The sequence below is a fragment of the Dicentrarchus labrax genome, unplaced genomic scaffold (assembly GCF_905237075.1).
Source record: "Dicentrarchus labrax unplaced genomic scaffold, dlabrax2021, whole genome shotgun sequence".
Taxonomy (NCBI): Eukaryota; Metazoa; Chordata; class Actinopteri; family Moronidae; genus Dicentrarchus; species Dicentrarchus labrax.
In genome coordinates, this window is record NW_026136707.1 from 15,165,233 (window position 1) to 15,180,083 (window position 14,851).

At 41.2% G+C, this 14,851-nt stretch overlaps 1 protein-coding gene across 4 annotated transcripts in view; it reads left to right on the forward strand.

The window, feature by feature from the left end:
• The window catches only part of ptprub (protein tyrosine phosphatase receptor type Ub), a 152,666-nt gene extending 146,440 nt beyond the window's left edge, over positions 1-6,226 (forward strand). For all 4 annotated transcript variants that reach the window (XM_051406426.1, XM_051406427.1, XM_051406428.1 and 1 more), the window contains 2 exons: positions 3,279-3,414; positions 3,541-6,226. In XM_051406426.1, the coding sequence (XP_051262386.1) occupies positions 3,279-3,414; positions 3,541-3,603 (199 nt within the window). In that variant the 3' untranslated portion in view covers positions 3,604-6,226. The remainder of the gene's footprint in view (positions 1-3,278; positions 3,415-3,540) is intronic.
• The last annotated feature ends 8,625 nt before the right edge of the window (positions 6,227-14,851 follow it).

The following is a 14,851-nucleotide window of genomic DNA, read 5'->3' on the forward strand; positions in this document are numbered from 1 at the left end:
CCAGGTTCAATTTGAGCCTGGTGCCTTTGCTGCATGTCATCCCCTCTCTCTCTCACCCCTCTTTCCTATCTCTCTTCAGCTGTTCCTATCCAATAAAGGGGAAAAAATGCAATCTAAATAATCTTAGAATAAAAAGAAATAAAAGAAAAGGAGAGAAGGCAGACATTTAGTCTCTCTCTGAAAAGGTCTTAGACATTCAGTTATTACGGTAAAAAACATGGCAAATCATGACCACATCTGTTTGTTGATGAGAGACTTTGCCATGTCTTGTCCTTCTGGTGTTTGGTGTGGTTTGGTGCAATGAGATGCAGTGCAAAGTACTTTTCTATGGAATTATTTTTTAAAGTTGAGAATCAAATTGTGGTGTAATGCTCTGTGCCGTGGTGCAGTGTGTGTGGTGTTGTATGCTCCTCTGTTGTCCTAAGCCCCCGGAGCGCACGCCCGCTGATGAATATGAATGGGTCCGTCCAGCTCATTGCCAACCCATCACACGTTCATTCCCACCGCCCCCATCCAAAAGCACATCACTCAGCGCTGTCACACAGTGTTACCCACGACAACCAGGAAAGAGATTATGGAGATCAAATCAATTATGGCTTAATACAGAATGCGATGGTTCTCACTACAGTAAATCCAGGACTGCCAAAGCACTGACGACGATTGATTACCTTAATATTGCTTGTATACGCTGCGGAGGCTTCTGTGCCCACCTTCCCTGCATTTGTCTCAGGAGAGAGGAAGTGGATTGTCCTCCGCTAGTTTATTGATATTGCCTTTCATTTATGATGACCAGGACAATATTTCCAAAGAAATACCACACTGTGCTGTTATTTCTCAATTTTCTCTTCCTTACAGCTTTTCTCATGTTGCTATTTTTGTATCAAGACATTGTGTGCATGCTGTACGAACTGTATCAAATGCCTGTTTTTCATGAGGTAGCATGAACACAAAAACAGTCATCAGATTACACATATTCTGCCCTGCTTATACTGAATTATTGACTTCCAGAACCCTGTTAAATATATTAGGAGGCTTATTCCTAGGACTAGGATCAATTTGTATACATTGAAATGTACTGTATATGCAGTACATAGATGTTCATGCGATATGACAGGATCGGGACTGCATCTTACCGACAGCCCAGGTCTAAACCTAAACTAATCTAATTGAAGGAAAAACAGGGCAAGCATATTAATACTTCACATTTCAAACATAACAGCTATTTTAAACTGCTCAAATTACAATTAAAATGTAATAAACAAGTCGAAAGTACACAGTTAAGCTAAATTCTGACATCAGCACACTTACAGTGGGTACGGAAAGTATTCAGACCCCTTTAAATTTTTCACTCTTTGTTTCTTTGCAGCCATTTGCTAAAATCAAAAAAGTTCATTTTATTTCTCATTAATGTACACTCAGCACCCCATCTTGACAGAAAAAAACAGAAATGTAGAAATTTTTGCAAATTTATTAAAAAAGAAAAACAAATATCACATGGTCATAAGTATTCAGACCCTTTGCTCAGTATTGAGTAGAAGCACCCTTTTGAGCTACTACAGCCATGAGTCTTCTTGGGAATGATGCAACAAGTTTTTCACACCTGGATTTGGGGATCCTCTGCCATTCTTCCTTGCAGATCCTCTCCAGTTCTGTGAGGTTGGATGGTGAATGTTGGTGGACAGCCATTTTCAGGTCTCTCCAGAGATGCTCAATTGGGTTTAGGTCAGGGCTCTGGCTGGGCCAGTCAAGAATGGTCACAGAGTTGTTCCGAAGCCACTCCTTTGTTATTTTAGCTGTGTGCTTAGGGTCATTGTTTTGTTGGAAGGTGAACCTTCGGCCCAGTCTGAGGTCCTGAGCACTCTGGAAGAGGTTTTCTTCCAGGATATCTCTGTACTTGGCCGCATTCATCTTTCCTTCAATTGCAACCAGTCGTCCTGTCCCTGCAGCTGAAAAACACCCCCATAGCATGATGCTGCCACCACCATGTTTCACTGTTGGGATTGTATTGGGCAGGTGATGAGCAGTGCCTGGTTTTCTCCACACATACCGCTTAGAATTAACGCCAAAAAGTTCAATCTTGGTCTCATCAGACCAGAGAATCTTATTTCTCATAGTCTGGGAGTCCTTCATGTGTTTTTTGGCAAACTCTATGCTGGCTTTCATATGTCTTGCACTGAGGAGAGGCTTCTGTCGGGCCACTCTGCCATAAAGCCCCGACTGGTGCAGGGCTGCAGTGATAGTTGACTTTGTGGAACTTTCTCCCATGTCCCTACTGCATCTCTGGAGCTCAGCCACAGTGATCTTTGGGTTCTTCTTTACCTCTCTCACCAAGGCTCTTCTCCCACGATTGCTCAGTTTGGCTGGACGGCCAGGTCTAGGAAGAGTTCTGGTCGTCCCAAACTTCTTCCATTTAAGGATTATGGAGGCCACTGTGCTCTTAGGAACCTTGAGTGCTGCAGAAATTCTTTTGTAACCTTGGCCAGATCTGTGCCTTGCCACAATTCTGTCTCTGAGCTCCTTGGGCAGTTGCTTCGACCTCATGATTCTCATTTGCTCTGACATGCACTGTGAGCTGTAAGGTCTTATATAGACAGGTGTGTGCCTTTCCTAATCAAGTCCAATCAGTTTAATTAAACACAGTTGGACTCCAATGAAGGAGCAGAACCACCTCAAGGAGGATCAGAAGAAATGGACAGCATGTGAGTTAAATATGAGTGTCACAGCAAAGGGTCTGAATACTTATGACCATGTGATATTTCAGTTTTTCTTTTTTAATAAATTTGCAAAAATCTCTACATTTCTGTTTTTTCTGTCAAGATGGGGTGCTGAGTGTACATTAATGAGAAATAAAATGAACTTTTTTTGATTTTAGCAAATGGCTGCAATGAAACAAAGAGTGAAAAATTTAAAGGGGTCTGAATACTTTCCGTACCCACTGTATATGCTCACATGTTATATGTTGACATACTGACATTGGGGGATTGCCAAAGTTGTTGGCCACACATTTCAAGGGAACATTAATAGCATCCCATCCAATTGTTGTTGGGGCATTCTTTTAAAAAACAAAAAATGTCAACCTCACGGTGGCACTAGAGCAGTGTTTCTCAAATGGCGGTACAAGTACTGCAGGGGTACTTCGGAGTACTGCAAGAGCAACATTTGAAAACTTAAAAAAAAAAAAAGTGCAATACTGCTAGCAAGGCTAAAATACAGCAATAAAATATAAAAATGAAAGTGAAATAACATTTTTTTTTAAAAACACATATTTTCCTCTGCAGTAATGGTGGTGGACGCAGTGGGACCTTCTGTGCCTGCAACATTCTCCTCGAGATGATCCAGTACCAGAACATGGTGGACATCTTCTATGCTGTCAAAACTCTACGCAATTGCAAACCCAACATGGTGGAGTCCCTGGTAAGAGAGTCTGTAAATAAATAAATAAATATATAAAGCTAGTTCTAGTTCTGAAGTGCCAAGAATATTTCTATAATTATTCTACCGTTTCACTTTTTAATTTAAGAATATTCTATTTTTCCTCAGGACCAGTATCGATTCTGCTATGACCTTGTCCTGGAATACTTGGACTGCTTTGATGGCAGATAGCAACTAAATGTTTACCACAGCGGCGGTATCCTATGCGCTGGAGATTCGATTTTAAGGCCACCCAGTGACCCCTCTACTTTAATGTTTGGACCTGTGGACTTGGCATTAAAAGGACTACAAAGGAAGGAAAGGAAAAAAACAACATGGTCATGGTTCTAACTTCTAACCTTTAATGTACAGCTGTGATTTCCTCCTTGTTGGTGATGTTTATCTCTTTTGATATTTTTTGTGCTTTTCTTGGTCCTCCTTGCCTCCGGACTAAAGCTCTTTTGTGCTAAGGGTTTCTGTAGCAGCAAAACAATATTCTGAGCTACAAAATGATGGACCTGTCTATTCTGAAGAAAGGTCACCTTGGCTGTGTTTCATCGTATCATTCAAACAGCGAGGGGGCTCGATGAGATTCCAGAGTTACAGCAGAATTATCTAAACGTGGAAGCATTTCCTTCTCTCTTAAGAGCTACGTAAAACAGCAGTCCACTTTGGTTGTGGCATGACTTATCTACCATACCATAAACTGCCTTACTCTCTGATGATAGGACGGGTTTATTCAAATCACTGAATAAATCTAAAGGGTTATCATACTGGTGTATAAACAGAAAGGATAGACCAGCCCAGTGCTCAACAGTATTGATGCAGAAACTGTACAGTAGTGCAATTTGTTGTATTTTGCCATAATGTTTGTGCTGGATTACCATGTGTGCTATAGGTGGATGTTTCCAGGGACCACAGCACTGGGCCTGGTGCCACCAAGGGAGATTCCTGTCTCGTTACTGTCACGGTGCCAATCCCATTGACTGACTTGAATCCTCTCTTTACTTTGTTTTACTGCTTCATCTTGATATATGCCTACAAACATACAGTATGTACTGCATCAGCTAATGCTCTCGCTGCAAAGTGATTGTTTGTATTTTATACCCAGCGGGAACGAAAAAGGACCAGGGGAAACTGTTAGAAATGTACTCACATGCCATAGTGGTGGTGTGAAAAGTGATGTTTCATTAATGCTGTGGTGTCTAAACCAGTGCTGCGTCACAGGTTTGAGTCTGTAATCTCCTTTTACTCCTTTGTTGTCTAAGGCACTTGGTTGTACTGTAAACTGTCGAAGCAAGCTAAACCAATTTTATCACAACCATTTCAGGTAGGGGTTCATTTTGACAATTTTGACATGAATATTAGTAGTTGTTCCTAGTGGTGTAAAATAAATAAATATATATAAATAAAAAGGGGCATTACCATTGTGCAGAGGGAAAAAAACAGTACTTTGCATCACCACTGGACATTTTGGTGTTTTCACATTGTTGGTCATTTTTATTATCTTAAAGGAAAAAAAAAAAAAAACGTATTTTAAACTAGAGGAATAGTAAGAAACAGTGGCCCACAGACCCTGCTGTTTACCTATCACTGACTTGATGGACAAACAAAATCTACTGTTTTTCATCTTTTCATCTGCTGGCCAATGCCTGGAGACCACTGGAACTCTTAATGCCTGATTAAATGGAAGAAACTCAGGCAGGTTGGCATGTGTGTTACACATAATTGATCTGAGTCAGCTTTGAAAACATCCCTAAAAAGACCCCCAACACACAAACAGAAAACAATTCTGTTTTTGTTTTTTTTTCTAGACTCCATTATTACCCTTTACAATATGTTATGCTCCGCCATATCTCTTTAAACTCCTTTAAGTGCAGGTTTTCAAGGAGGGCGGTAAAGGTTATCACTCCAGGACCTGCCCTAATAAACAAGGAGAGACACCTTGAAGCCTGCATAAACGCAAGAAATGGCAGCTAGGTGAACTCTACTGCTGCTAGTTTGCATCTCACAGTCTGTTTCAGGTGGGAGTGCCAGAATAAGTGAGGAATCTAACAGTATACCAACATCACCAAGCTCCCACAGGTTCACTGATAGAGCAGCTTGATTTTAATGAGGATGAAGTAATGAGGTAGCTACAGTGTAGTCAGTGATCTGACGCAGGATCGCTGGAGGAAGTGCCTGGACACTTTTTCTCAAGGGTGGAAGGAATGTGTACATACAGATGTATATTATGTTATGTGAATACTATGTGAATAATATACTTTGTTTGCCGAGAGTAAAGACGTACAGTAAGTAACCACTACGTAACCACAAAGTTGAATGTGCTGTAAATGACCATTTTGTGAGTTTATTGCCAGAACTTTTAACAACTGAGTATGAACTGAGTCTCCCTGAGTGTTCATTCCAGCGCTCTGAGTAAAACAGGTCTGTCAAAGCATGTATGAATTCATTGTCTGCTTTGCATTTCATTTAGTTCATTTCAAAATATCTTGATCCACATCATTTATTTCAGCTGCTGTGTTTTCCAGCAGCCACGACTGTGTGAGTGCATTGTACTTTTACCATTCCAAAGCTTTTTATTACGACTGCTCTCTGTGTGGCGGCGACTGCCCTGAGAGTACCGTTGATTTCACTTGTGTGTCTCTGTATTAACCAACGTTACATGACTACTGTGTTTTTGACCATTGTATTTTGTGGGGGCAAGGTGTGTATTTAATGAGAGAGACGGAGACGACAGATGTATTTTGGGGTTAGGAAGGGGTTTGTTCTGAAGAAAAACAATCAACAATAAAAGAACAAGGGGTAAAACAGAGATGTGTTGTTGTCAACTTATCATTGTTCTGTCAAAAATGCGTACGCAGCTAGAAAATTCTATGTGGTTTTATAATTGGTTTGTCAGCAGAAGCAGAGAACTGACAGCTGGACATGGACTTCCTGTCTATAGGTCTCTGACCCTCCTGCGGTTTCTCGTACGGTTATGTTATTTTAGCAGTTCCCTTCGCCTTGAACCACATAGTCCATTTGATCTCTTCCCTCTTTTTTTTTTTTTTTTTTAAATATCTCACCTTATTTCTTTCCCCTTTCCCCTTTTCATCCCCCCAACCTCTGTCTGTCTCCCCCCCTCACCTCCCCCATCCTCAATGCCTCTTCCATCACTTTCATTTCTCCCTCTCATCCTTCTCCATCTCTCTCGCTTTGCTGCTCTGCCCAGAGTAAGGTGACTCCAGACCACAGACTTCCTCTCTCACCCACGGCTATGTTGAATAATGCAGCAGTCCTGCAAACGGATCCGGTGTTTAGCAGCGGGACAAGCCAGATTAATTAGAGGACAAGACCCCCTACTGTTGGGTTGAGGACAGCGTATGCCAAATGGATTCTCTTGTTTTGAGACTGATAAACCTTTAAAACTTTTTGATTAATTAGGAGTGTGTGTAAATTGAAATATTCTTTATATTAGATTTTTCATTTGTGATATCAGTAAAAAAGGAGCAAGAAAGCGTTATAGATTTAACATGACATAGATAAGGAGCTTTTTTTATTGAGGTAGGTCATTTACACTATTTAATATTTGCAAGATTTTCTCAATTTACTTTTTCACCTGAGGAAGGCTATTACAACCTGAAATCCTTAGCGGCAGGCTCCATCATCCTTTACTTCTCATATTTGACCGGTGTTTTAAATTAGCAGGTAATTGGAATCTTATCATTTAATTCTCGTGGTGTAATGACTGCTGTGTGCAAGGTAACTTATCACTAGGCCAAGATCCAGCTGGGTTTTGTCTTTTCTCTGCGGGGCTTCCTGTCTCATATCCCTCCACTGACAGGCTCGATGGATGTCGGCCTCTCTGCGATCTCCCTGGTGAGTCTTGCACTAGATACACTCTCATGTGTATTTTCTGTAAAACGGCAGTGAGGGCCGACAGGTAGCAGTGTCAGCTGATGCAGAGAAGGATGAGATATATCTGACAATTGCTCTAAAACAGTGCTTACTATAAGCTTCTTTGTATGACCATTTATTAATTGCATTTAGCTATTTCACCTGTTAATTATAGGTAAATAATTGAAGTAATTATCCATTACTTCTGGCTAATTCTTTCAAATATTATATCCTCTTTTTTCATGCACTTGCAATGGCTTTAAGGTGTTTTAACTTAGGTTGGTGTAAGGTGTGTATTTAGATGGTTATTTTCTCCCTAAACACACACTACAATGTAATCATAATTTCCTGTTTTTCAAAATAGTTGAGTTACTCCACGATCCTTGCATCTACCCCCTAGCATCCGCAGAACTACCCCCTGGGATGAAAATACCTCAGGTTGGGAATCACTGCTCTAAAAAGTGTGCTCACTTGTAGCCATATAGCTACAGAGACATGATACAGCCTGTAAAGCTCCTGGAAGGCTTTAGCTTTGGCAGAATGTTATGCTTCAAAGGAGAGTCGTGTATCTTACTAAATGTTAAATGTTTCTTCTTTCATGCCAAATGCTTTGCTAATAGATGAAGATAAAATCCAATATTCTCTGGGAGAATATTGTCACAAAAGCTTTTGCGGATGACCTTGCCTAAGCCTCAGTCAATAAGTAAAAAGAGAAGATGCATATCCTTTAACATGGCATGAAAATAGTGTTGGAGGCTTTTAGAAAAGAGGAGAAATATCTGGATCAATGTATTATATGATTTCTTAGAAGCAATACAGACTTGTAAACAGACTGCTATTCTCTGAGGAGAAATTCTTCTCCTCTGTCTGCATTTTTCCTATAAAATGCACACAGTGAGATGTGAACACACACACATTATCTTGTCTTACCATCCTGGTGGTACTCAACTTCTGCTGGATAGTGTAGCAGACAAGACAGGTGGCTCCAGCTTTGTGCTCAGCAGAGCGAGGACAGAGAGGAGCTGGCCAGATGGCTCTGTCCACCATGTTTTCTCACTGGTTCCATTGCCACAGTCGGTCTGACTGGAGCCCTTATCTCAGCAGTGTGCTCTCAGTTCAGTGAAAGTCATGGTTCACATGAACGAGGGGAAGAGAGGGAGCTCCTGATGGTTCCGGCCCAGATCGCTCAGGCAAACAAGAAGCCAGAGACAGATAACCAGAATCAGAGGACACATGAGTGACTCAACCGTCCCTTTCCTCTTTATCACACTTACCTTTTGCTTTTACAAAACCTCACAGCAGTTTTGCTTCCACCAGCCACCAGCCACTTACGATTTAACTTACGATGCTTTGACCTGTATCAGTTTGTGGCCTTGAATTCAACAGTTGAATAAAGCCAGTGGAGGGAAGCAAAGTGGCTGGCATGAAATGGCCACTGTAAAATAAAACAGGGCAGAAGGGAGCTGTGAATTCCAGGCATAGCAAAGAATAAAGTTTTTGGAAGTTGTCGTGCTGAAATCTCAAGGTTTTACACACAAAATCAGTCTCTGCCACCCGTCTCTTGATAACAATACAATCTCAGGTGAAGCAGAGGCTGAAGTTATTTTGCTCCAAGGATAATCTCTCGTTGTTAGTACACATATAGAGATGTTGAACCTTGAGGGTTCTGGAGAGAAGCTTGTAAATGATCTTATGTCAACATGAGCCATTTCTAGGTTGTGGCAATAAAGCATTGCCAAGCTGCCATAAATTTGAGAGATGGGCTTATCAAAAGGTCAGCCCTTTGAGGGACTGGCTTAGCAACTGGATTTATCCTTCAGTTTATTTAGAGCAGAAAAATGGGGCCACGAGCGATAACTAACATCAATCATACTTCATTGTGATCCATGACAAACTTGAACAAGAACAGAAATCTTTTTGATTTCCTTTAAGGATTGTGAACAAACAGTGGGAATATACTGTAGTCAATAAATGGAACATTTCCCTTTTATTGCTTTAAAAATAATAAAGTTGTCAAAATTATCCAGGAACACAGCAGCTACTGCACATATATCTTAATCAGCGTCTATAGAAGTAGCAAATAAACAAAACTGTAAGCCTTTCTTTTTACATTGTAGGCATTTGTTTTAACTGAATGCACAAGTTAATTTATCATTAAACCATTAATTCAAAGACAAGACTCCTGCTATCAACTTTCTAGGCACTTAAAAACAACAAAAGCAAAAACAGACTCCTTACAGTGTTCCATTTCATGATTGCTTCCCAAGTTCTAACTCTCTAAGTCTCCGTTTACCCTTCTCTTCTCCCTTCATTCACCTCTCTTTTGTCCCTCCTCCCACTTGCCTTGATCTCCCTCATTCTCTCCATCTTTGCTCCCTTTTCTTCCTCCAGCACTTGTTGAAATAGATGCAGCCACGAGAGGACAGTTGTGCAACTGATAGTACTACATTAACCTCGGGGAGAACAACAGTCGTCCTCTACTCCTCCATCTCTCTTCCACACCAGACACCCCCGAGTGCAGGACGCTGTAACCCCAGTCCTCCCCCTGACATCCCTGGAGCCCTGCGTCCTCCGGTTCGTGTAGCCTCGTAGCTGCAACCTATCTTCCTTCTGCCATGGCTGAGTAATGTTTCGCTAGTTGAGAAAACAGTTCTCTGCATCCTCAATGAAAATGTGGCCTGCAACACTACCCCTTCTCAACACTTTCACACCTATGTAGTGTAATTTACAATGTCCTCATTTAATATAGCACCTCAACCTGTGGAGAATAGTCACACCATTGATATGCCTAAAATCCCTCTCATTACTTTTATTGAAGACATTGCTGTATTTGATTTGCACTGCACCTGGGGAGGGAGGGGAGCTACTCTGGTAAATGGCAAACAAATACTGAACAAAAACATGTAAGTCTACAACAATTTTGTTTATGTTGTTGATGAATTAGTCAAGTTGGGTACATATTGGCCATAAAGGGCTCAGTCATATTTTTAATTTATTGATAAAAGGCAGTCACACCGGTACTTTTAAGGCTTTAAAATTAATATTTTTATATTATCATAGGATCACATGTATGTGAAAGGTGTTGCTTATAATGACAAATCCACAGAGTTTGAACTATTTCCCAACCCTGCAGTTCCCCACAGCTCGGAGAGTTTGAGTGTCGTTCAGTGTTGACGTTTTCCAGTCCGCAACTTTACTACTACAAACTACAGTTCCTTTTCTGCTTAAATCAACATAATTTAAAGGCTAGGGCAAGTGGGTCTCTAAATCGTAGAAAGTAAACAGTCAGGTGGATGATTTAGGCTTTATCTGGACTTGGATTAAAAACCCACACGTCTGTGTACAAACACGCTGGAATATTTTGAAGAAATTTATAAAAAAAGTGTTTAAACCGTTAAAACGTTATCACACAGAAGAGCAAAGAACGGCACTGAAGGCTTTTCTCCATGGAAAATATGTTTTCGCTCCTCACCCAACTGGCTTCGGATTGGTTGAAGCCTGTGATAAACAGTGATAGACGGATGGTTATTCCAGTCACCTGCTGAGTATTGTTTTGAAAATGTAAAATCCACCTTCCAGCTTACCGCTTTATATCCGGTTTGCTTAATCTGTACATAATCGTGTAAGATGACAGTCGCAGTGTTAGGGGTTGTTATGTGATTGACTGTTTCTTATCTGGGAGCAGTGACTTCCTGGAGTATATGTTGGTTGCCTGGCAACCTCACATCAATGTCAAGATTTCAGGTCCCTGCCACACATACAGTTTGAAGTCTTTATGGTAAGTAAAGGTAATTGCCGCTGCCTGTAGCTTCATATTGACAGTAATGAGAGTAGTATTGATCTTCCTATCTAACTCTTGGTATATATTTACCAGAGTGTTTACAATTTAATATTCATAGGTATGTTTTAATTAGTGATTGTCACCTGAAAACAACAATCGTGTTTTTGTTACCTTATGAGACATTTTTATCTTCAGAGGGTCCTCTTGTACGGAGTCTGCCATGTTGAACCGGCATGTTTCTACGGCAGCCCAGAATGGACAAACCAAACACTGGCTCTAGATAGGACCTTTCGAGAGATAGAGATAGTGTTTTGAGGCCACCGTAGTTTCACTGCTAGATTCCACACTTAAAGCAATAGCCTCTTTTATGGGCATAATACTTTATTTCACATTGTTCTTCTGGGAGCATTTTGAATTGCATTGTATTGCAATGCTCATTTGATTTCATTTTTCATTTTGCTTCAGCTCATTTAAGGAAATTTGCCAAATGTGCTGTCCTTGCATTACCTCTCATTGCCCCTACACCTGCAAGACATACAGGTTTTACTTTTGCCCATCCTCCTGCAGGTCAGACAGTGAGACTGACTGACTTGGCTACAAATTGGTCTCTGGGTTTAAGAGTCTTGTCTCTTGCCTAGAGAGAGCAACTGTCAGTGTCATGTTCTGGTCTTTCACAACCTTCAAACCTAATTAGAGTGAGGAAAGAGCTATTTCTCTTCATCTGTATCCATGGCTTTACCATTTAATACTGTGCCTGGACCACAGAGCACTGGGGATTACACTGTCGTGTTGTGTAGACCGGGCCCTCGGATCTACACGCATGCAGATATGAACTCTTTAATATTTCATTCCACAGGTCGAGCTGCTCATCTGTACCGGAAGAATACCTTCTTGTGAAATATAAAAAAGTCTTTGGAGACTGCTCTCAGACATGATAACAACAGAAGCTCTGTTTTCCCTACATTTGACTGTCACTATACTTTTTTTCCCCTTTGTAGGCTTTTATCAATTTCACTCCCGCTCTTGCAATTTCCCTTCTGTTTATTTATTTCTTTATTTCTTTTACATCTCCCCACCTTTTTTCTCTCACCTTCTGTATCTGTTTCCCTTTTTGTAAACATCCTCTTCCTCTTTATCACCCTACCTCCCTTTTTTAGCCCCTTTGTCTTCTTTTTTTCTCTCCCTGCTTTTCACCTGTTCTGTGTCAGGTGAGAGGATTGGTGGAGGTGGAAGTCTCTGACAGCTGCTGGGCTGTCTGCGTAGTGGAAATCTTGCCTGCCCTCTCGTCAGCTGTCTGCTCTGCCATGTGACCGGGGTGACGGGGTCATGACATGCTTTGCGGAGACACGTTTTTGATGTTGTTCTGTCACTCACAGTGGAGAGAGCAGCATCCTCAGAGGAGGCCACCTTCCCATTACACACTGTTACAGCCAACCTACTCTGCACCTGTCACAGCATCACATTTGATTTTAGTACGCCAATTTAGCATCAACGATATGGCACAGATCAGTCATACTGGCAATGTATGTTTGTTGTTTCGTGTTGTCACTTCTGTTTGAAGAGCTGCTGTTTCATTTTTAACTTTGATTGTGGAGTGGTTTAAGAGAGAGAGTGTGTATTGAGAGAGTAAAACATTAGAGTGCACTCACAAAAACAGACAAGGAAAGTCACACTCACCTAGGTGTGAACAATAACTGGACTTTGTCGCTATGCTTAAACATTGTTATTTAAAGAGTTCAGTGATGCACTGTGGCATTCCTAACGCCGTGTTTGATGTTAATCTGCTGGAATGAGTAGAGAAATAGGAAAACATTGAACCGTGTTGCATACTGCATTGAGCTTGACATGTGTCTCTAAAGTGGCAACAACTGATTGTAATTACCATGAATGGCCAAATGCATGCTTGGATTACGGATGGAAGAATAGCTATTTATGTGATCCTCTCATCATCGCTCCCTGGTGGCAGCCATTCTTCTTCTCTCATGTCCTCTCACAGTGAATTTACTCATAAAGAAAATGCAACGTGTTTAGGTCAAAGGGAGTACATGTCTGTGAATTTATTTACTACTAGCTCATGTCTGTTTAGTTTTATTTCTGCTCTTGTCAGCTGGCTGTAATAGCCCTCACCAATGGGGCTGCTTCAGATGCAGATTAAATGCACACAGACAAACGAGGAGGGTTCACTCCACACAAGCACACTGAATCGTGTTAGACGACAGAGGCACAGGATAACGCTCTCCCTGTCTTTCTCGCACTGCTCAGCGTGGCTGTCTGCAGCCCCACTGTGGCCAAACTCAGGTCAGCTCGTATTGGTTGACAGGGTGAAAACCTCTGACATGTTCAGTAGTTTAAACTGGGCTTAATATGCTTATTGTTTGTCCCAACCTGCTTTTACCTTGTCAGAGACAGCATTTGTGACTGCATGTGAGAGATTGTATTGTAAAATCTTTAAAGTTTAATATGAATAGCAGGTTGTGTGAGGACAAGGATCTCAGCCTGACAATGCCTCATCTACTCACAGACATGCACCATTAGAGGTGAAACAACAGGGGCTCTCGTCTGATCTCCTTAGAACAAATGTTAACTCCAAGAGTTTGGGCCATTAAGAGAAGCTATTTGTCACATTGAATTCAAATGAGATTAATCTGTATTTTTTCAACTAATGCATATAGATTCTAATGATGTTTTTCATTGTAACATCACTCTCTTGTGGCTCATTGTGGCGTGGAGTGCAGTGATGGAATCTTAATTCACTATATTTATAATGATGTTGATCGCAGTGACTGTGGCTCAGATATGAAACGTCTATTGCTTAAAAAAATGGCTGTGAACCATGACTTTCTCTGTGGTTGAGGTTTTGAAGAGTTCTGCTTCTGCTTCAAAACTCAACAGAAATCCACATGGACCTTTTCTCAGGTTAAGGTGTAAATTGAATAGTACACCTTCATCTTTGTGTCAAACTGGGAGAGTGAAACTCTCCCTTGTCTTCCTAATTTTCCATCCTGGAGCACTGTAACACCTGCATAATTGACTGCACGAGTTGACAAAAACAGACACACAAACCATGTGGCTCTCCCACCTCATAAACACAGTGGTTTGTGTGCACAGACTCAGAGACAGAAACACATGCATCACACTTTATATGCATTTACATATACACATGAACACTTTTCACATAGTACAGGAAAAGACATACAGTATGTTTAAATTAGGATTTTCTGTTGATGCAACAGTTTTTGAGGAACTGAGCTGACTTTTAGTTATTCCTCACCACCTGTTTTTGCTTGTTCTAAATAGTTCAGCGTTTTCTCACCTGCCTGTGAGCTTTCATGGTTCTGGCTCTTGGGCTTTGTGAAAGCTGCTGCTTAGAGATTGTTTGCAGCCGGAGGCACTTCCAGCTCAGTTCCAGGGGAAAGGAAAAGCAATTCCATGCTTGGGCCACAGTGAATCCGTCTCTGTCAGTTCCGCTTCTTGATGCCCTCAAATCACATTCCCCCACCCATCCGCTCTCCCATCAGCCCTTGCTGTTCTGTGATCAGGGAGTGAAAGAGCATCAGCCTAGAAGTGAAATGAGGATGCGCTTTACATGCTCCCTTACCATACCGTCCTCCTTGATGTCATTCACTTCTGTTCCCTGGCACTTGCAATTTCCCGCTCTGCAATGAAACTCCATACTTCACGCAGGAGTAGTTATAACCTACAGTTATAATGTACCTTCCCTTATGTCTATCAAGCTACACGAGGCTAGCTATTCTCTGATAAATACAGGAATAAAACCAC